This window comes from Anolis carolinensis, chromosome 6, assembly GCF_035594765.1.
Source record: "Anolis carolinensis isolate JA03-04 chromosome 6, rAnoCar3.1.pri, whole genome shotgun sequence".
NCBI lineage: Eukaryota > Metazoa > Chordata > Lepidosauria > Squamata > Dactyloidae > Anolis > Anolis carolinensis.
The window spans coordinates 13428650-13451799 of record NC_085846.1 but is presented as its reverse complement, the minus strand read 5'-3'; the positions used below and the strand labels follow the sequence as shown (position 1 = coordinate 13451799).

General features: G+C 42.7%; 1 protein-coding gene across 3 annotated transcripts in view; it reads right to left on the bottom strand.

The window, feature by feature from the left end:
• Positions 1-23150, bottom strand: part of doc2a (double C2 domain alpha) — a 69485-nt gene that overhangs the window by 4220 nt on the left and 42115 nt on the right. For 2 of the 3 annotated variants that reach the window (XM_008121804.3, XM_008121803.2), the window contains exons 2-10: positions 21136-21382; positions 14314-14393; positions 8770-8844; positions 5239-5348; positions 4966-5128; positions 3816-3875; positions 2174-2331; positions 443-524; positions 197-293 (exon numbers count right to left, since the gene is read on the bottom strand). In XM_008121804.3, the coding sequence (XP_008120011.2) occupies positions 197-293; positions 443-524; positions 2174-2331; positions 3816-3875; positions 4966-5128; positions 5239-5348; positions 8770-8844; positions 14314-14393; positions 21136-21367 (1057 nt within the window). In that variant the 5' untranslated portion in view covers positions 21368-21382. The remainder of the gene's footprint in view (positions 1-196; positions 294-442; positions 525-2173; positions 2332-3815; positions 3876-4965; positions 5129-5238; positions 5349-8769; positions 8845-14313; positions 14394-21135; positions 21383-23150) is intronic. The other variant, XM_003228221.3, reaches the window with a different exon arrangement.

Here is a 23150-nt window from a genome sequence, read left to right as displayed (position 1 = left end):
CCTCATCTTCTTGCAGGGGAGTCACATCTCCAAAGACATTCTCCCTGTGACAGTGAGCATATCTATAGCCTTATCCATTTTATTGTACAGCCAGCCCCCCACATTCGCTGGGGTTAGGGCAAAGGACGCCAATGAAAACGAAAAACTATTTTTTGCCAGTTCCCCAGCCACCACTGCCTCTCCCATCCTTTCTCACCAATGAAATCATTAGATTTCCCAATGTCGTAATCCCAAACTGTTATCTCCAGAGATTTCTGACCAAGATCTGACTGCTCAATCTCGTAGAAAAAGTCCTACAATGTAGCAAGGAGGAAAAAAAGAGACAAAATTAGAACCCAGGGATTTTGATTCTCTTGTTCAAGCATCTCTCCCACCTCAAAGCTTAAATTCAGGCATTGGCTCCCAAAACATGCAATTATTTTACTTGTTCTCCTTCCTTCACCTCATTATATTCTGGATTCAATGTCTTCTTTTTCACAGTTGTTTTATGCTTCGATTTCTTCTCTTCATCTGGCTTCAGATATCTGTAAACAATGCACAGTGGGATGATCCTATTTACTTAGACCAGTATGAACAGCTTGTAGCCCAATGGATGTTGTTAAAATACAATTCTCATCACCCCAAGACAGCATACTAAAAGTAAAGGATTAATTACAAACCCTTGATTTAGGCCAGGGATGCACAACATGTGGCCCTGGAGCAAGATGCGGCCTGCACAAGGTGCGCCCCACAGAGGGACAAAGCAGCAAAAGCACAATACCACCGCCACTCTCCGCTCCATGCACCTGGCACACTGGACTTCCCATCTCCCTATCCCCTTGCCTTTGTGCCTCCAGAAAAAGAACAAGTGCTGTTTTATGAGGGGAGGGTAATTTAATTTACGACACCAGAAAAACTTCCAGCAGTGTGTGGAAGAATGAGGAAGTACTCCATCAAGGACTCGGTGTCGCAAGTAGATGGTGAAGCAGTAGCTCCCCCATGGCTGGAATTGAGCATACCCTCATGAAGATAGAAGCTGGAAGATATTAAATTGCCTCTGTGTCTGTATATGTCACATGTCTAATGGCATTGAATGTTTGCTATGTATATGTGCAGTGTGATCTGCCATGAGTCCCTTTCAGGGTGAGAAAGTGGAATATAACTACTGTAAACAAAGTAAGTAAAGGGGAGATGGGAGGAAGTCCTGTATACCAGGAGAAGGAGGTGACATTGGCTGTACATTGCTCCTGGCACATAAGGCTTCTTCATCCCATCTCCTGTCCCCTTGCCTCTATGCAAAGTGACAGGAGAAGTACACCAGCTGGAGGGCCTGGACTCCGGATCCCAGGACAGAGAAAGAGTGATAGAGAGAAGCCAGATCCTAGATCTGGGGTCCGGTTGCCCTAAATCAAAAACTTGAAGGTACATAATAACAATCCTAATCAATCAGTAATTATACGTTTACTTGGAAAGTGAAGTAATAAAAGCCTATCTGTGGCCCCAAGAAGTTTATCCTATTTGATTTTGGCCCCTTATTACCAAGTTGTGCAGGCCTGTTCTAGGCTATTGTTCATTCTTCCTCCCTCCCTTCCTAGAAAAGATATTCAAGGTAGCTAACAATTCCTAATATTCTTCATGTGAATACTATGTAGCTCAACAATATGTTGTTTTTGGTTCCTTACAAGTTGTGTTCAGTTTGCGGTGACCCTAATGCAAACCCTTCACAAGGTTTTACTGGCAAGATGGATTCAGAGGGGCTTTGCCATTGCTGCCTTCTGAGCCTGAGATGGTATGACTAGCCTAACGTCAGCCTCTGAGTTTCCATGTCCAAGTGGGGATCTAAACTGTGGTCTAATCCAGCACTCAAATCATTTCACCAACCAGCACTCAAAGCACAAAGACATTCATCATTTAAAAAGGGTTTTGTATTGTCCTCTGAATACTAGCAGGAAAGACAAAGAGGAGCTAAGATAAAAATAACTCTGTTCCTTTACAAGATAGGATGTGGAAGCTATGGCCCACCAGATGTTGACCTGCGGTTCCAATCATCCTTCACCATCTGTGATTGAGAAGACTGAAAACAAGCCAGGCATCTCCTCCAGCATTAATTCCTTGTGTCTTGCAACCCTTAATGAGGATTAATGCTCCCAAGGATTAACACCCCTCCTTCCCTTATTGTATAAAATGTCCTCACGCTTTGACATAAGGGTCTGAGTAGCCACACACGTCCATGGCAGCTAAGTGGGCACAGCGGAGGATGGACACCTGGAGTCCGTGGCGCTCGGAGATGTAGGTAAGGGCCAGAAGGATGCGGCCCCTTTCCTCCAGGGCCCAGCCAGTTGGAGGCTCTAGCTGTTTAGTGGACAAAAGGAAAGAGGGTTAAGAGTCTCTACATCAAATAAATATTATAATTTACAACACTAATATACCACTTTAATACCAAGACTTTCAAAGTAGTGTACACCAGTTCTGAAATAATCACTGATCTTTCAGAACAAATATGTGCAATGTAAGTGATGAAACTGTTTTGGAATGTTTGACAGCCCAAATGAAGCATTTTGAAGGCCTCTCACTTAAGCTTCAGGTTTGATGAAGCAAGTAGGTTCTTTTCATCCCTCCCCGGGGCCTTGTAGCTTGTCAGGCTTCAATGGAGCCTCTTTCACAGCTGGCATCCCACTGACCTATCATCTCGCCCAAGACTGGGCAATCTGGACTACTTTGGTCCCTAGCCTAATTTAATGCTGAGGGAGAAAGAAAGATGAGATGGATAATCAAGTGGAGAAATTATTGACTGGGATGATGAGGAGAACGTGACTCCTTTGCAAGTAGGGTTGCCAGAGTAAAAACTAGAGAAGGCTCCTGTATTTGTAATGGTGGTGTAGTAGGGCAGATTTCTGCAGGCGTGCCTTGTTACCCTGTTTGCTTGAGAAGGCTCACCAGCAAAATTCTTCTTTCTACACAACCATTAAAAGGCAGGAGTCTTCTCCTCTTTTCAATCTGGCAACCTTATTTGCAAGAAATCAGTTGACATTTCTGGAAAGATTCTCCCCCTTTTTCAAGGTAGTTCTCTTCCCCAGATGAGGGCCCTTTTACATAAGGATTATAGTACAGCGGGCCTATGGTATTTGCTCAGATTTGGTTCGAGGAGCCCCCATGGATACTGGAATCCATAGATGCTCATGTCTTATTATATAAACGTGCATACAATGCCTCTTATGCAACAAGGCAAAATCAAGGATTTCTTTTTGGAAAAAATTGAATATTTTCAAGATGTGGATGGTTGAATTTATGGATGCAGAATCCATAGATATGGAGAGCCAACTAAACCACTTTAACTGCCATGGCTCCATCCTATGGAATCTAAGGATTTTTTTGTGTTTTGAGAGGCATTTCGTATACTTAGCCTGAGAGCTCTAGTGCCTTACCAAACTACAATTCCAAGGATCCCATAGAGTACAACCATGGCAGTTACAACTAAGTGGCATCATGCAGATTGTAGTCTAAAAAGTGCCAAGGATGATAGAGAGATACAAGACAAGGGTTGTTTTGTACTTGGACATGTCCATAGCTTGAATCCCTCCAAAAAAATATTGTCCAGGGAATTCAATCTACAATTTAAAAATATTTTCTGATGTAAGGTTCCCAAACTCTGCTCCTTCAGATGTTTTGGACTCCAGTTTCCAGAATGAAATTACTGTCGGCGAAAGCTAGTTTGCTCTTCTGGAGAAGGAGGTTCAAAAGACCCTGAGGACCCAAGTTTGGGAACCCCTGATCTAACCATTTCTTGATTTCTATTTACTGAGAAATAGGAAAGAGAGGAAGAAGATGTCTTTCACCTCTCTCAGATAGCAGGAGATTCCACGCAGAGCGGCTGTCATGGAGGAAGGTGAAGCCAGCTGTGGAAGAAAGAGGCAATTAAACAACATCATGTTTTTCTTCATTTTTCAGTGAAAATACAAGGAAAGTTGAGGAATTCAGAGTAGGTGTGAGCAACTGCAGAGTACAAATGGGGTGGGGTGAAAGGCAGGCAACAAGAGATGACCAAGTATAGCCACAGCACCATTTTTAAAAGGGGGTTGTTTTTATTCATTTTCACCAAGGAAAACTGATGATATGAATGGTATCAACAAGTGTGATTCAAAGTGGAAGTCCATGAGCCATCAGTAGCTTGTTTTTGAAGAGCTTTCAGGAAATTTCCGGGTACAGTTTGCTACCAGTCCTTGGCAAGGGGAAATTGCAGATCTCCTACATAAGATAGCTTTAGAAGCACTGATATAAACTGTGCTTATTGGTATGTACCAGTATTTTATCTATTTATTGGAAATCACTGTGATTCTGCCTGATCTTTCCCACCCAGCCTTTTGAGATTTGTTCATACATTGTTCACGCCTTCTATCAAAATGAAGTTGAGTAGTACAAAATAATGGTCAACAAAAATAGGTAAAATTTCCCCTTCCACTTGTCCCTATTTGAGTTATGCCATGGAATGATCACAACCATTCTAACACCAGAAGAGGTAGAATCAGTTGTGCAAATGCTGAAAATCTGCACAATGAGGACAGCTGAAGGTTAATTTTGCTAAGAGAAAGAACCTCTCAAGGTCCCCACAGGCAGTGTAGACCCATATAATCCAGTTCAAAGAAGATAATCTGGATTCAGAAACTGGATTATATGGCAATGTAGATCCAACCTCATGTACTCTGGGGAGTAGTGGGGCTGTGAGGTGTTAAGAAGGAATGGAATTAAAGGCCAAGGTGATTGAACAGATGGATGGCTAGAGCAGGGTTTCTCAACCTAGGGTTCCACAAGAGGAAAAAATAAGCTTTTTTTTAAATGTAGACATTATAATTTGTATGCAGGCTTTGCTGAGACCGGAAAAGGATTTCATGGGTTGCTTAACGACAAAAGGTTGAGAAAGGCTGGGCTAGAGGTTGTGTGCGAATGTCTGATCCTTGCTAATTAATCAAAGAGATAGAGCTGACTCACTTTGGGGTATACAAACTCCTTACGCTCCACTCTCACCGGTTGTTGCCGCTCCAAGCACAGGTTGAAGTGCCTCTTCTGGCCGGGCCGCAGGCGTCTCAGGGGCACCCGGGTCTCTCCAATGAACTCATTGTGGGTCAGTTTATCTTCATCGCAGACAGAGATTCTGGGAGGACAGAAAGGGAAGGAAAGGGTGGAGGAGTGCTTTTGCAAAGGGGTAGTTGTGGAAGTGAATGAGGCTAGGTTTTTAAGAGAGTTGAGTGGGTCACATCTCACCGCAGAGTTTTCCGGGCCATATCCTCAGCGGTTATCCCATTGTATGTTAGGGACTCATTCCACACAGGGTTGAGAGTGTTGTGCTGGGTTCGTGTTTTCAGTTTGTTTGCCTAGAGAGAAAGAGTTTTCTAAGGTGAAGGAAAAACTAGGATTGGATTCACACAAGGGCTATATCTCAAGCTCAGTGCACAATGTCCTTCCCTGCTTTGACCCCGTAATACCACACTCACATGTTTTACACCGGACTTGAAAGCCACTCGGTTCCTTACTCTGATATCACATCAGTACCAAGACTGTTTCTACCATGTCCACTTTATAATATTATATTACTTCACCCAACTTCTAGTGACTTTCCCACTCTCCTTCCTGGCATGTATTTGTATGTTCACATATTCATGGAAACCAATATCCTTTTTTGATTTCCTATCTTTATTATTCCCCATCCGCACTTCCATAAGTTGATTTGTAAACTGCCTCCATGCCAGGCTTTTTATCCCACAACTCCACAACCTTTTTTATCCCATGCGTTAAGCAACTTGTGCAATGTAGTCCACAACATTTAAAATTCCCTATATAATCTTCTGTCAAAATTAACTGGATTTTTTAAAAATGTAAAGAATGGGACTAGTTTGTAAACTTATTTGTTCCCAAACAAAAATTACACTCCAACCCTACACATATTTGCTTGCATCTATTTTCTGCTAGGTCCAAAGGAATTTTTTTCTTCTCCAAAAAGGCTGTAATATCCCACTCTCTCACTGGGAGTAAGTCCCACTGAACTCAATTATATTTACCTCTGTGTAGTAACATGTTATATCTCTCTGGCCCTTAGCCAGGTATACGTGCCTTTGACAATGAACTTCCCTTCCCTCCAAGTAATGAGTTCAGAAGTGCGGCCAGGTCTAAGGCATCTTTACTAGAATCTGGGATTAAATTCTCATTGAGTTTAATAAAATGTAAAGCCTGTAGCAGAAAATCTCAGACCTTCGGATATTCAGATATGTGGTAATCAGCATACATACACTAATCTAAGATGTCTTTACTAGCACCTGAGATTAAATTCCCATTGAATGTAATGAAATGAATCATGCACTCAGCAGAGAATCACAGACCTTATCTTCCTATATATATACTGATCAAAGCTGTCTTTACTAGAAAGCAGAATTCAATTCTTATTGGGTTTAATAAAATGTAAACTGTGCCCATCCCTAGCAAGCACAAACATTCATATATTCCAGTTGCTCCCAGTTCAATCTCCATTACAGGATACCTAACATAAGATGTGATGAAGATGCCAGAAAAGGTGCCAATCAAATCTTGTGTTAGGAATCCTGTGATTGAAATATGAAACTAGAAAAAGTGATATGAAAACAGAAAATAGCAAACGTGTGCCTTGAAAATATGTTGGACTACAGCTCCATAAATCTCAGTTAGGATGGTGAATCCTCAGAGTTTAGGGGAACGGGAACAAAAAGAAATCAATATCAGGTTGCCTATCATGCTATACTCCACCAACCCAAGGTGCAGCTATGGCAGCGTTTCTCAACCTGGAGGTTGGGACCCCTGGGAGGTTACGAGGGGAGTTTCAGAGAGGTCACCAAAGATCATTAGAAAGCACATATTTCTGATGGTCTTAGGAACCCAAATGCCTCCAGTATTTTCTGTTGGTCATGAGGATTCTGTGTGGGAAGTTTGGCCCAAATCTATCATTGGTGGAGTTCAAGGGACTCTTTGATTGCAGGTAAACTATAAATCCCAGCAACTACAACTTCCAAATGTCAAGGTCTATTTCCCCCAAACTCCACCAGTGTTCATATTTGGGCATATTGAGTATTCGTGCCAAGTTGTTTGGAATCCACAGTGTTCTCTGGATGTAGGTGAACTACGACTCCAAAAGTCAAGGTCAATGCCCACCAAACCCTTCCAGTATTTTCCATTGCTCATGAGAGTTTTGTGTGTTCAACTCCATCGTTGGTGGCGTTCAGAATGCTCTTTGATTGTAGGTGAACTATAAATCCCGGCAACTACAACTCCCAAATGATAAAATCAATCCCCACCCCCCAACCATGCCAGTATTCAAATTTGGACATATTGGGTATTCGTGCCAAATTTGACTGAGTGAATGAAAATACATCTTGTATCAGATTTTACATTACAATTCATAACAGTAGCAAAATTACAGTTATGAAGTACAGTAGCAACAAAAATAATGTTATGTTTGGGGGTCACCACAACATGAGGAACTGGATTAAGGGATTGCGGCATTAGGAAGGTTGAGAACCACTGATCTCTGGGAAGATCTACACTGACAATTTAGGTTGGTGTAGATGTGGCTCAGCCACCTGAAGGTCTTTAGCTTTCTCTGCCAAGGAAGGCCAGTGCCTCATCAAACCACAGCTTCCATGATTCTATACCACTGAGCCATGGCAGTTCAGGTAGTGTCAAACTGCATTAACTCTACAGTGTGGATGCATCCAGAATGTCCTCCACATAGATGAAATGTGGATAGTATTTACTTCTTTCTCCCTAATACTGTTTTACTAGTCTGAATCACACATGCTGTAGTGCTACTATTAGACCTCCCGAGGAAAGAGCAGAGTGGATATTATCCCTGTATTTATTCCCCCAGCGGGACTAATAGCAGCGTCAAGGTGTGCGAGAGGATTCAGATTGGAAAAATTGCTTGGGGGAAGAATCAAAACACCTGCTCCCTTAGCTCCTTGGATAAAAATCAAAGCTTTCTCCTTTGAGCAAATCTCTATAGAACTATGAACAATCAAATCCCTGTTTGTTTGTTTGTTTTAAATTGGCACTGAGTAATTTGACCTACACAGCTAGTCTCTCATAATTATACTTTAGGTTTAAACAACCCCAAGAAATGACAATGACCCACACTTTAGGAAACAGAGAATCATTACTCGTTAAAGGCCACTTTCATTAGCAGCAAGAGACCTGCGGAGCTGTTTGTGCCTCATTTTGGCACAAGATGGGGAAGTATTAAGGGGTGGCAAAGGGGCTCACCCTGCAAACACACAAACCTAAGCAGCTCCCCAACCCTGTCTTAGTTGCTGGACCCAGCTCACTCTATTCTTGAGTGCTTTTCTTTAATATGAATGCATATTACGCAATGCTAAGTGTGCTTGCTCAAAAGTACACTCCATCCAAATCAATATTAATTGCTTCGGAGAAAATATTTCTGGGACAGGACCTCTGATGCAAAATATGCCCTCATTTCTCCTTCAGAACTCTTAATATTTGCCAGAAGTACATTCAAGCCCTTTTTTGAACCTTCTCTAAAACTATTTTTCCGGTTCTGACGTTGTCTTCGCCTCTGCCTCCTCTCATATGTTCAAGAAATGCGGCTCCGTTGCCACTGATCTCTAGAGATGTGGACTAGAATTGATTTCTCTTATTTAGTTGCCTGCTTTGGGTTTCTGCGGAGGCCACGGTGAGCCTCCCTGTTTGTCTTTATTAGATTGTGCCGGGTCTGGATAAGCAGCAGTGAAAAGGCAAACCCGAAGATATGGTTACCTTGCAGGCTCCAGGCAGGAGATGCAGTTTGACATAGGGGTCGGCCAGACCATTAAAATCCATTGGCTTCAGCCCCTGGGAAGAGAAAGACAGAGATCAATTCTCCTTTAATCTAAACATGTAAGCATTTCAAGGGATTATTCTATGTGTATACAACCTTGCCTACAATTTTTCTGTATCGACATCTGGATAAACTGTATACTTTTGAAGATTGGATTGCAACTCCCAGCATTCATCACCATTGGCCATACTATAGGGCTGATGGGAATGTCTGTCCAGGAGTAACTTGAGGATTTTATTTTGACTATAGGTGCTTTAGATGGTGACTATGGCATACCTGGTGGCGCAGTGAGTTAAACTGCTGAACTGCTGAAATTGCTGACTGAAAGGTCAGCGGTTTGAATCTGGGGAGCAGGGTGAGCTCCTGCTGGTAGCCCCAGCTTCTGCCAACCTAGCAGTTTGAAAACATGCAAATGTGAGTAGATTGATAGGTACTGCTCCAGCAGGAAGGTAACGGCGCTCCATGCAGTCATGCCGGCTACATGACTTTGCAGGTGCCTAAGGACAACGCCGGCTCTTCGGTTTAGAAATGGAGATGAGCATCAACCCCCAGAGTTGGACACAACTAGACTTCATGTCAAGGGAAAACCTTTACCTTTTGGCATACTTTACAAAATTCATGTTTTGAAGGGAAAATTGGGATGGCACTTGAGTGTAAAATTCATATCTGAATAACTGCATAAATAATCATAGCTTATACCCACCAACTGTCCTAGTTTGCCAAGAATCCATTAATCCTCTGTCATACCACTTTTCAACTGCTTTTAAAGGGTCCCAGTTTCTCTCTCTTCTTTCCACTTTCCCCTCAATTCTTACAAACTAAATTAAAAGTCCTAAAGTAGTGAGTACTCAATTATTTCAACAGGAAAGAGGTCAAGAAAGGCCAGAATTTTGATTTCTGTTTAGTAAAAGCAAACTGCTGCAGCACCTCCAACTTATATGTTATTCCTTATTAATACTTTTTTCAATCTTGAGCTCACTCTGATGTTACTTGCCCTGGAGACTAGGACATAGAACAATGGCTTCAAACTACAGGAAAGGAGATTCCACCTGAACATTAGGAAGAATTTCCCAACTGTGAGAGCTGTTCAGCAGTGGAACTCTCTGCCATGGCGTGTGGTGGAGTCTCCTTCTTTGAGGCTTTTAAACAGAGGCTGGATGCTCATCTGTTGGGGCTGCTTTGAATGCGATTTTACTGCTTCTTGGCAGGGAGTTGGACTGGATGGCCCACGAGTTCTCTTCCAATTCTATGATTCTATTTGTATGCTTATTTTAATCTGTGAAATGTTGAAGAGTAGATGATTATAAGTAGTATTTTTACATTTTGGATTGATCATAATCTGGAAATGACTTAAATTAACCATGGAGAACTTGTTTCTTTGTGCTGAGAAAACTTCAGGGTGAGTCATCCAGGTAGTAAACTCCTTCATGAAAAAAGAAAAAAAATACAGCCAAACAACAACAAAAAAGGTGGGAAAAGGGATAGCATCCAAGAAGAGACATAGAAACTACATAAATGAGACCAAAAGGGAAAACCTTTTCATTCCAGATGTTGTTCTACTTTGGTTCCCATTAGCTTCAGCTCGCCTAACCAATGGTGAGGAATAAGAAAACTCTTCCTATACTGGGAAAGCTACATTTCCCACATCTATGAGTAGCTTTCCTATCTGTATATCTGCATAGTAAGTTAAGGATTCCCAGATTTTGGGGGTAAATTCTATCACAAGCTAGGTGACAAAACCAAAAAAAGCCCTGCTAGGTGCCAGGGGTTGGGAGGGAGACAGCATTAGCTGGATCAACCATGCCAAATAATGAAGTTTGAACTACTTTAAATTGTCAGTGTAGACCCATCTAAAGCAGTTTGATCTGCACGTAACTGCAGCATGGCTCTACACTGATACTGTCAGTGATGATACAGCCATAGTTGTTGAACTGCATATAAAAGCACATTTCTTTAAGGTAGGTGTGATTTTATATTGAAAATCTAAGGGTGAAACTATCTACACCAGGGGTCCTCAAACTTTTAAAGCAGAGGGCCGGTCCACCATCCTTCAGACTGCTGAGGGGCCAAATTATCATTTGAAAAAAAAAAAACGAAAAAATTCCTGTGCACACTGCATATATCTTATTTGTAGTGCAAAACAACAACAATAACAATGAAAGACCAATATAATATTTAAAAATGAAAATAATTTTAACCAACATAAACCTATCAGGATTTCAAAAGGAAGTGTGGGCCTGCTTCTGGCCAATGAGATAGGTTAATTAGGATTGTTGTTGTGTGTCTTCAAGTCATTTCAGACTTTGTGCAAGCCTAAGTCCAAAATTATTTATTTATTCATTTACTACATTTATTTACTACATTTATATCCCACCCTTCTCACCCTGAAGCAGAGCAGCTCTATGTACATACAATATATTATATTATTAGCATAGCACAATATTAGCATTATATATTACTATATTGAACTATACCACTATACTCTAATATTATATGTAATATATAACATATAATTAATATTATTATATGGTATTATTATTAATACTATATTGTATAAAATGATAATATTATTATCAATATCATATGTATATACGATATATTATTAAAACTGATATAAAATATTATATTATAAATGAGGGTGGGGGCCAGGTAAATGACCTTGGAGGGCCGCATCCGGCCCCCGGGCCTTAGTTTGGGGACCCCTGATCTACACTGTAGAATTAATGCAGTTTGACACCACATAAACTGCCATGCCTCAGTGCTAGGGGATCCTGAGAGTTGTAGTTTGGCATTCAGTAAAGAAGGTTAAAGACTGGGTTGCTGTGAGTTTTCCGGGCTGTACAGCCATGTTCCAGAAGCATTCTCCCCTGATGTTTTGCCCACATCTATGGCAGGCATCCTCAGAGGTTGTGAGGTCTGCTGGAAACTATGTAAATGAGGTTTATATATCTGTTGAAGGTCCAGGGAAGGAGAAAGAACACTTGTCTGTTGGAGGCAAGTGTGAATGTTGCAACTGGCCACTTTGATTAGCATTGAAAGGCCTTGCAGCTTCAAAGCCTGGCTGTTCCCTGCCTGGGGGAATCTTTTGCTGGGAGGTGTTAGCTGGTCCTGACCTCACTTGCTTAGTTTCCAACAGACCTCACAACCTCTGAGGGTGCATACCATAGATGTGAGCAAAACATCAGGACAGAATGCTTCTGGAACATAGCCATACAGCCTGGAAAACTCTCAGCAACCCAGTGATTCCGGCCATGGAAGCCTTCAACAACACAAGGTTAAAAACTTTTTACAACTACAAACACCATCATTCTACAGAATTAAACTAAAGCAGTCAAAGTGCATGCATTCTACAGTGTAGATGTGCCCTAAGACCCAAACTTTGCATCTGTTCTACTGATATGGGAGCCAAAAAAATCTGCCCACAGTATTCTGCACCTAGAGAAGTTTCCAAGCACTCTTCAAAGCAACCTGACATCTGGGAAGCATAATCCAGAATGGATAATGAGATTACAATGGTATAGGGAGCCCTGGGAATTCATTTTGCGAAATACGTGACGAATGTGTACGTAAGACAGCATTTGGACAGACGCAGAACCCTTTGTTGATGGGTATCTGGCCCTGTGCCACTTGTGGCTCAAACCTATTATTTTGATTCTTGGAACTGCCTGTGCTATTCTGTTTAATGCTGCTCAGAACCCTTGCTGGAACATCCAGCTAAATTGGCTTAATTGAAGAACCGCCAATGGCAATTCCAGTCATTTTTTAAAAAAATGAGAAAGAAAGAAAAACACTTATGTAAACACACCAGAAAATAGATTTCCACAACCTGGTGCCCTCCAGAATTGTCAGGATTACAATTGCCAGCTGGTTGGGGATTCAGGGAATTGTAACCAATGCATCTGGAGGGCACTAGGTTGGAAAAAGCTGCCTCCAAGTGTCCATGAATAAGCCTCATGGATGGAAAGCAGTTATGTTTAGGATTAGAATCACAGAATTTAAAGAGATCCCGAGGGCTATCCATTCCAATCCCCTTCTGCTATGCAGGAACACACAATCAAAGCACTCCCAACAGATGGCCATCCAGGCTTTGTTTAAAAACCTCCAGAGAAGGGAACCATCATACTCCCCGGGCTGAACAGCTCTTACTGTCAGGAAGTTCTTCCTAATGTTTAGGTGGAATCTCTTCTGCAATTTGAACCTATTGCTTTATGTCCTAGCCTCCAGAGCAGCAGAAAACAAGCTTTCCCCCATCCTCAATCTTTAAATTTTTTTAACATGGCTATCAGGTCCCCTCTCAACTTTCTTCAGGCAAAAAATACCCAGCTCCCTAAAAGCGTCCAGATTTTTGATCACCCTCCTTTGGATTCTCAATATTTTTTTTGGAATTGTGGTGCTGAAAACTCAGCACAGTATTCTAGGAGAGGTCTGACCAATGCAGAATAGAGTGGGACTATTATTTCCCTTGATCTAGACACTATGCCCCTGGTGGCACAGTGCATTAAAGCACTGAGCTGCTGAACTTGCGGACCAAAAGGTGCCAGGTTCAAATTCCGGGAGCTGAATGAGCGGCCGCTGTTAGCCCCAGCTCCTGCCAACCTAGCAGTTCGAAAACATGCCAATGTGAGTAGATCAATAGGTACCGCTCCGGTGGGAAGGTAATGGCGCTTCATGCAGTCATGCCGGCCACATGACGTTGGAGGTGTCTATGGACAATGCTGGCTCTTCGGCTTAGAAATGGAGATGAGCACCAACCCCCAGAGTCGGTCACGACTGGACTTAATGTCAGGGGAAAACCTTTACCTTTACCTAGACACTATACACCAGTTGATGCAGCCTAGTGGTATGTTGCATAGGAGGGGAGAAAGAGTGCGAGGTGACCAAGCCTGCTACCTGCAGCCTTGTCTGATGCTGTCCAGGTAGGTCCCTGTCAAGACTTTCCCCTGAACTGCCGCATTGTTTCTCTCCATCCCTCCCTGCCCACCCTCCTCTGTTGCCATGGCAACCCCAGATGCCTGCGGATACCCGGTTGCCTGGCGCGTCGCCGAGGTGCTTGAAGATGCTGCAAGCCGACCAGCTGGGAAAGGAAGAGGGGGGTTTGGGTACATTGGCATGTGGGGGTAATAACCAGGTAGAGACCCATGAAGGATGGGGACTTGAATTGCATCGGGAAAAGTTTTCAAGTGAACCAGGTTACCTTTTGTACAATTAAGGATGGGAGAAAAAACCAGGTTGAATATGATGGAGATGGTGGGGGGAGAGAGAAAGAGAGAAACAGATTGAGATGGAGCAGCATTGCTTCCTTAATGAGATTTCCCATCGCTGTGCAGCCTTGTTTATTAAATCATGTCCCTTCATTGTGAAAACGACACATCCAATGCAGAAAGGCTGCAGGTTCTGCCTCCCAAGGTGTGGATGCTGCTGTCCGTATCCCTACAGATGCTTTTGTTTTGGGGTGCTAATATGGTGGGAATAGTTGTAGTTACCTTGGCCCGGAGAATGGTGCAGTCGAGGGTGCAGCTTTCTGGGTCGTAGAGAAGGTCAAAATCGAGAGTCCCAAGGGATGCTTAGAAAAAAAGGGGGAAAAAGGGTAAAGCAAAGGCCAGGTGTTGCGGGGAATGTAGAAAAGGACCCAATCAATCCGAGTTATCATTTTTCTTCCCTGCTCGCCTTTGAGTCACGCTTGCAATTTGTCTGCCTGTTTCGTCCCATCTATCTTCCGAGATTACCTGTCTGCCCCCTCCATCCATCACAAACAACGCAACATGGGTCCGTGTTGGTATTTTCTACCTGAGGAATGTACGCAGGGCTCTGACATTAAGCAGCGCCACATCCCTCTCTTCCAGCTAACCTGATAAAGGTACCAATAAAACTGGATGCTGTGACTTGCATAAGTGATGCCCGTGATGGAGATGGGGCTAGGTATGCATCATTTATGTTGTTTCTGCTCATTGTAGGACAAAGTAAGGGGCTAAACATCTCTTTAGAGTGCAGTCTTATAAGGTCACCATGGAATTGTCCTATTATTTTCATTAATACACTCAAAACACCACATAATAAAAAATAACACACACATATACACCACATATTGAAAATAATAATAATATGACTTCCGACTACCTTTTCTACAGTGATATGCTAATTCCCGATCTACCGCTCTCATTTTAAATGCAATTGTTACACTTTGTCCAATAATCATCTTATCACCTTCATTCCTTCCCATAAAGCCTATTGGGATTTCCAGTTATTTGAAAAAGTTGCTAAACAACTCATCACTAATCAAAACTGTCAGCTTATCCATCTCTGCCGATTGATTCATATTTAATAGCATTCTTCTTTAGCAGGTATAATTATACCCTCTGATTTCAGAGCATATAATAATATTGCTGCTGTGGTTATCTTTTGAAGAACTCAGTTCCTATCTAATTGGTCATTCATCACTCCCAGGAGAAAAAGTTGAGGCTTTAATTCTATATTAGGCTTTAATATTTTCTGAATCAATGCACATATTTGTGTCCAATATCTTTCAGCTTTATCACAAGTCCACTACAAGCGATAAACTATCCCTTCTTGTTTCTCATATTTCCATCACATATTTCAGTTCCCCTTATACATCTTTGGCAATTTTTCAGGTGTCACCTCTGATTGATATATCACTTAATAACAATCTCTCTGGGAAAATTCTTATTAAATTGTCCTTTTTAATGGAGGCTTCCCCCCACATATGCCTGCTTGTGTTTTCTTTGTAAAGGCTACTAACTGGGTGCATTTTAAAATTGTGTTGTCGAAGGCTTTCATGGCTGGAATCACTGGGTTTCTTTGAGTTTTAGGGCTGTAAGGCCATGTTCCAGAAGCATTCTCTCCTGATGTTTCACCCATATCTATGGCAGGCATCCTCAGAGGTTGTGAGGTATGTTGGAAACTAGGCACGTGAGGTTTATATATCTGTGGAAAGTCCTGGTTGGGAGAAAGAACACTTGTCTGTTGGAGACAAGTGTGAATGTTGCAGTTGGCCACTTTGATTAGCACTGAAAAGCCTTGCAGATTCAAAGCTTGGCTGCTTCTTGCCTGAAGGAATCCTTTGTTGGGAGATGTTAGCTGGCCCTGATGGTTTCTTGTCTGGAATTCCCCTGTTTTCTGAATGTTGTTTTTTATTTACTGGTCTGATTTTAGAGTTTTTGTAAATAATACTGGTAGCCAGAATTTGTTCATTTTTATGGTTTTCTTTTGACAGAAAGGAGGAGACCATGAAAATGAACAAAATTTGGCTACCAGTATTAAAAAAATCTAAAATCAGGACAGTAAATAAAGAACAACACTCTGAGAACAGGGGAATTCCAGAAAAGAAACTATCAGGGCCAGCTAACACCTTTCAACAAAGGATTACCCCAGGCAAGAAGCAGGCAGGCTTTGAAGCTGCAAGGCCAATCAATGCTAATCAAGGTGGCCAATTACAACATTCACACTTGCCTCAGACAGACAAGAGCTCTTTCTACCACTATGGACATATAAACCCCACTTGCCTAGTTTCCAGCAGACCTCACAATCTTTGAGGATGCCTGCCATAGATGTGGGCGAATTGTTAGGAGAGAATGCTTCTGGAACACGGCCACACAGCCTGGAAAACTCACAGCACCCAGTTTTTAAATTGTTTGGTTTGTTTTTACTGTAATTGAAGGATTTTTTAGTATGTTGGCAGAGTACAATCTCGTGGGAGGATCCAAGTCCTTCTGTTTTGCAGTTTTGGAACTCACAAAGCCCTACATGAGTTTCTTGTCTTTTTCACACAACACAATTATAGCACTTTGGTGCCACTTTAATTGTCATGGCCACATCCTGGAAAAAACTGTGATTTGTAGTTTTGACCAGCAGTTGAGCTCTATGCTAGAGAATTCTAAATGGTGCCCCAAACTTCAGATTTCAGGATTACATGACAGTTAAAATATCATCAAAGGCTGTAACTGTGTACTGTCAGCCTTCAGTATCCATGGAGTCTGCACCTACAGATCCCACTATCCAGGGCTTGAAAAGATGATTATTTCCAGCCCCTCAAACCAAAATCAGACCCTGATTTTGTTCTTTGAAATGAAGGGCAACATTTTATTATGCCATTGTATATAATGGGACTTGTGAGAGGATTTGTAAAAGGCACCATAATATAATGGGTTGACTCAAAGGCATGTGTCGACAGCTGATTGGCTGAGCCAGCCAGGAGCCAGAATTCCAATTGGCTACTGTCTCTAGCTTGCTGTTGAGACAAATGGCTTTAACTGCCACTTTCACCTCAGAGAGTGAAGAGAGTGCTGACTGAAAATGGTCAGGAAAGGAAATAGCTGCCAACTCTCCAAAGGTTATTTATAAGGCAAATGAGGCATATTTAAATACTGTTTAAAGGGACTGTTTATTCCCTCTGTTCTTTGTGTGAATTCATAGAGATTGCTGTATATATTGTTGCCCTGTTTGATCTTTTGAACTGAAGTAAAGATACTGTTACTTGTTACACAAACCTGAGTGATATTTTATTATACTGCAGGGTATATCTTGGTTCAGAAACTGTGGTAAAGCTTCTATTTATTTATTTCTACAACCTATAACAACTTGAGCATCCATGGATTTTGGTATCCATGGAGTTTTCCTGGAACCAAACTGCAGAGGATACCTAGGGTTCATAATTATAGACATTATCTCTTGATTTCTGGTTAGATAAGCCAGAAACTTCTAAGGGATCTTTCATTCCAACATGGTGGATCTTCCTTCATTTTAATCCATACACTTTCTGAATCGACTTGTTATTTTGTCTTTTTTTGGGGTGCAATTTTTGTTTTTAAAAAGGAAGGACTCTTAAGGATTGAGAACAGAATGCCATCCACAGCAGTGGTCCTCAACTTTTTGATATTTAGGATTTCAGCTCCCGCTATACCACTGGCTGTCCATGGAAGTGAGATAAACTCCAAAATATCTGGAGAACCAGAAATGGACAACTGCTGGGCTAGAAAGCACATCCTTGAAATCTGGAAGGCCTACCCTGTAATCTCGGATGTTAAATCCCTAGTTGTCACTTTGACGGGCGAAGATATTGTGCTCTCTGCTTTTCACAGGCTCCAAATAACTCTGAGGATAATTTCCTGTGTTCTAGAACAAAAGTCGGTCATGGCAACCACCTTCTTGGGCAGAGCCCTTTGTTGGATTCTGTCCCTGATCCCAACTTTTGTGTGTTGTCCGCCTCTATATACACAGAACTTCTCAGTGTGTGAGTTTGCACACATATGCTCCCTCCACACCATTGAGAAAACCAGGATCTCTGGATGCAAAGAGAGAGCGGTGCATGTTTCAAGTTGTCCACCTGTGTCTTTTGTGCACAGATTCCTAATGAGTGTGCTAAGCAAGAGCAAGCAAAGTGGGGAGCTCTTAATACCTCTCCATACACTGAGGTTGCTTGTATTGTCTGCAGACTATGCAGCCAGGGCTTAGTTGTCATTCTACCTATGGTCCCGTCCCTATAGCTGCCTCTACCTCCCTCCCTCTGGGTCTGGGTGCGTGTTTACTTGTACTGGTTTCCAAATCAATTTCTCTCCATCTGAATGCAGCACTCGGCCTGCATGGCCATTTATCTAGCTCTTCTCGTCTCCCTTTCATCTACCCACCCTTCCAGCCTCGGTCTATCGGCATCCCTTCACATCTCTTTCCCTCCTTTGCCTCTCTTTCTCCATCCCTCCCTTCCTCCCACCCATTAAACCATCTCTCTGTTTTCCCTTTCTTCTTTCCTCCCAGGGGTTCGTCTATGAGTTTGTGAGCGGGTGAAGGTGCCTGCCTGCCTGTAGGAGCATACATATACATTTTTATCTTTTCTTATGGCAGGCTGTTGCGTGTCAGCGAGGGTGTGAGTTTGTGTGGGTTTGTTTTTGTTCAAAGGCAACGGCTGAGTGAGCATTTGTATGTGTGAGATTGTCCCCAGAAATATGTGCTCCGTTTGGTCTCTTTCGGAGTGAAATGTGTTTCCTTCCCAATGTGTTCTTTAGTGACTGCTGGTGTTGCAGTACATGGAACTTGTTGTTCGTTTTGTTGTTCCCAGCGAGCTCAAGACCAGCTTTTTGATAGTATGCAGACTTTTCCATCTCAAAACAATATCCAGGCTGTGTGACTCAAAAAATGCCACCCTTTCCCTCTTGCCTGGTTTTAAAAACAGCAGTCTTTCCTTAATGAAGAAAGACAGGATGTCGGAAAGTTGCGTGGAAAAATTGATGCCCTTTTGGATGACCTAATAAAATTAATTCCATGATATGAACTTTGGAATTTGTCGTCAACATGGATCCAGTCGTGTGTGTGTGAGAGATGGTGTATTCACATCCAAAGATGACATGATTCCTATATTTAGATACCTGAAGGGATGTCATGTAGAAGACAGAGCAAGCTTCTCTTATAATGCTCCTGGGATGAGAACACAAATCAATAAATTCAAATTACAAGAAAAGAGATTTCACTTAAATACTAGGGCAAATTTATTTACTATTAAGTGCCTTTTGACATATGCAGTTTTGGATGTTGGTGGGATCTCCATCTATAAAGAGGTTAGCTGGGATCTTTAAGAAGCGCTTTGTATTCCTGTATAGCAGAGGGTTGGACTAGATGGCCCTTGTGGGTCTCTGATAAGATTCTATGTTCATTTTGTATGTGTAGTCACTAAGACAGATTTTAAGCAGATGTTTTAATCGTGTCAGAAGCGGCTTGAGAACATACTGCAAGCTCCCCCTGTCTCACGGATTCGAACCAGCAACCTTCAAGTCAGCAACCCAACCTTCAGGTCAGCAGTTCAGCTGGCACAAGGGTTTAACCCATTGCACCACCAGATAGCTGGATGGTTATCTGTTGGGGTTGATGTGATTGTGTGTTCCTACATGGCAGAAGGGGGTTGGACTGGATGGCCTTTGTGGGTTTCTTCCAACTCTTTGATTCTATGATTTCCCAAGCACCATTTTTATATGGGTTGAAATCCAGGGGTTGATGCAAGAAAATAAGGACTGAGACATTTTGCTGCCTAAAGTGGAACTCAATTGCCACCATAGCCCCCCTTCCCCTGTTTTGAAAGGTCCTGCTTCACCATGTTGCAGATAGCTATCCTTGTTTTCGTCTAGTCCCCTCCCTGCCCTGCTTCATCCTGCTGCATTATTGCGTTGCCCCTGTAAGGATGCAAAAAGAAGCACTGCTGGATCTGACATAAACATCAATCTGAGCCAGCCTCCTGCTTCCTACCGTGGCCAAGCAGATGCTTTTGGGAAGCCCCCAGACAAGGCTGGTTGGCATCAGCTCCTTCCCATCCATCCTTCCTCTCCTCCTTGGATCTGGAGGCCCCTATAGCGGTTTGTGGCTGAGCATCCCTGGATCAGACTCACCCTCCACCATGAATGGATGGGATTTGCATAAAGCATTTGTCACTCTGCCTACAGTCAACTGACAAGGCTTTGGTCTGTAGTGTGTTTATTTGTCAAGTGTGTGTCAGCAGTTCGCTACGGGTAAAAGGCTGGCGCATGGATCATGAAGCCCTAGCCGTGTTTTGTCTGTGTTCGTGTGGGCAGAGTTCTCGAGTGTCTCGGTGTTTGTTTCTGTATCTCTGTGTATGTCAGCACCCGCAGCGTGTTGACAGGGCGATGGGTGGGCGACAGTGTCGGAGAGTGGGACCGCTGTGTTGCGGGGGAGCTGTGGCTGAACGGTGACTTCTGCATCGCTTAGCAGGGAGTCTGTGTGAGTGTGTGTCTGTGCATAAAGGCAAATGCTTCAAAGTGTTTGCTTCTGTGCCAGAAATAGTGGTATGGGGTGTGCGGAGACAGTCAAGAGCAGTGCAAACAGTTAGGGGGGATTGACACATGTTGCACACTTTGGGTGTGTGAGATCACAGAATCATAGAGTTGAAAGAAACCCCAAGGGCCATCTAGTCTGACCCCATTTTGCCAACCAGGAACACACAATCAAAGCATTCCTGACAGATATCCTTTTAGCCTCTACTTAAAAATTTCTAGAGATGGAGACTCTGACACACTCTGAGACAACATATTCCATTGCCAAACACCTCTTACATCAGGAGATCCTTCCTAATGTTTAGGTGGAATTGCTTCTTCCTGCAATTTGAATCCAAGCTTGTCCCCTCCTTAGTGTGACATTCTTTCAAATATTTAAACATGGATATCCTGTTTGCTCTCAACCTTCTCTTCTCCAAGCTAAACATCCTCAGCTCCCTCGGCTGCTCTTGATAGGGCTTGAACCCAGAATACTTGCACCCCCTTTCCTTCCCAAAGGATGGGGGTCATACTCACTGTTCTCATCTGAATCGTCTCCATCTGCTGATTCTCCTTCTCCGGTTCCAGGGGACGCAGTCGTTGCCCCTTGGCCTCTCATCCGGTCTCGCGTGGACAGCACCCCTTCCAGGCCAGGATGTGGGAAATACGCAGAGATTTGGGCAATGGGTCGGATAGGCCCTGGGGACACATCAATTGCCATGTGTTCCCGGATTGGGACTGGGGCACGATCTCCACGGCGCACCGTCATTGGCAGTGGTCGCACCTATAGAGGATGAAAAAAGACATATACTTTGGTTCAATTTCTTTCCTTGGTTGGTTTTTTGACATGCACGCAACCTACAGTGGGTCCTTGGTATCCTGCTTGGTTCAAGGACCCCCCCCCCCCCCCCATGGATACCAACATCTGTGGATGTTCAAGCAGTAAAATGCTGTAGTAAAATGTTATCGTTAAATTGTGTCCCTTATATATAGAGATAAATTTTCTTTTTGGTAATATTTTCAGTCATTGAATCTGTGGATATGGAAAACCAATTGTACTTTGCTTTAGGTTATATCTGCTTGAATTTGGAAAGATGTGCATAGAAAATGGCTGCTGAGACATGTCAGCATAGGGGCCAAATGGTGGAAAGAGTGTTTGAAAGTTTACCCCTTTCTTTAATGTTTTGTAGTAGGTCGATTACATTCCTCACAGACAACGACTCCCAGAATGAGGCTGGGGATCTTGGAGCTGTCATGCAATATCTAACTTTACCAAACCTCTGATTCATTGCATGTTCTCGTTTTACTCTATGTAGTAGAGCATCTGTTCCTTTCAGTATCCAACCAGTTGCTTGCAGGAAGCAATCCGGCAAGACATGACGAGGATGACTATCACCCACACCGTACCTCCTAGCAGGGAATAGTCAATGGAAGTGAAATTTCTTGTCAGTACGAAGGGAGGTTAGTATGGAGCTGCAACTAGTAAAAGTCATCAACAAAGTGGGACAAGAAACAAAATGTTACTGTATCACACCTCCAAGGTCCCTTCCACACAGCTGAATAAAATCCCATACTATCTGCTTCGAACTGGAATATATAGCAGTGTGGACTCAGATAACCCAGCTCAAAGCAGATATTGTGGGATTTTCTGCCTTGATATTCTGGGTTATATGGCTGTGTGGAAGGGCCCCTAGTGGAAGTGCTTCATTTCCAAGTTCAATTTCAGCCCTTTCCCTGGATACTCCATTCCATACACAAACCCTAAGACTCAAACTGGCATTCAACAATTCACTGAGCTTGCTGAGTCCCCATGGAGTGGTTCCCAAATATTTCTGGACTTTGACGTTCCCCTCTTCATACAGATACATCCCTATTCTGTCTTAGTAACTCCATTGCGTCTCTGTTTCTATCAGCACTTGCTGCTGGAGTTCATTCTTGGAGGGATTATAGATCTAAGTGCCCTAAATGGTTTAATCTCCTTTTAAAGATATCTAAGCCCATGACTGCTGTCTCTATCTTGCAGTCGCTGAATTCAATCCATTAATGGCATGTAGAGTTCAGTTACTTTTTTCTGTCTGGAAGCTTATGCACATCAGTTTCATAGATCTGTTAGGAAGCAGCTGGGAACCATCTCTCTCCGTACTTTCTCCACATTGTGCATAGGTCTATAACCTGTTGCCATATTCCCTATTCTGTCATCTTTCCCTTCCACCCCAAAAGAAAAATCCCCTAAATGCATTTTGATTTTCTCATATAGAAAGGATTGTTTGGTTACTGTGTCCTGCGCAGGCATGAATACTATTTTTGTTCATAGATGTGAACCTTCCCTTCACATGCCACAGGTGTTCACAGGTGACCATTTTTTGGACTGCTTCAGGATTTGCCATAGTGGGGAGACTTTCTGCGTTCAAATTGAATAGCTTCAATTCATGGTGGGTTGCTCCTACATCAGTGCACTTCTAGTCACATCTGCAGAAACGATATGTGGAATTTGGCTTCCTGCTGCCCATTATTTTGAAAATGTGTCCTATTCCATGAATTTGTCACAAGCT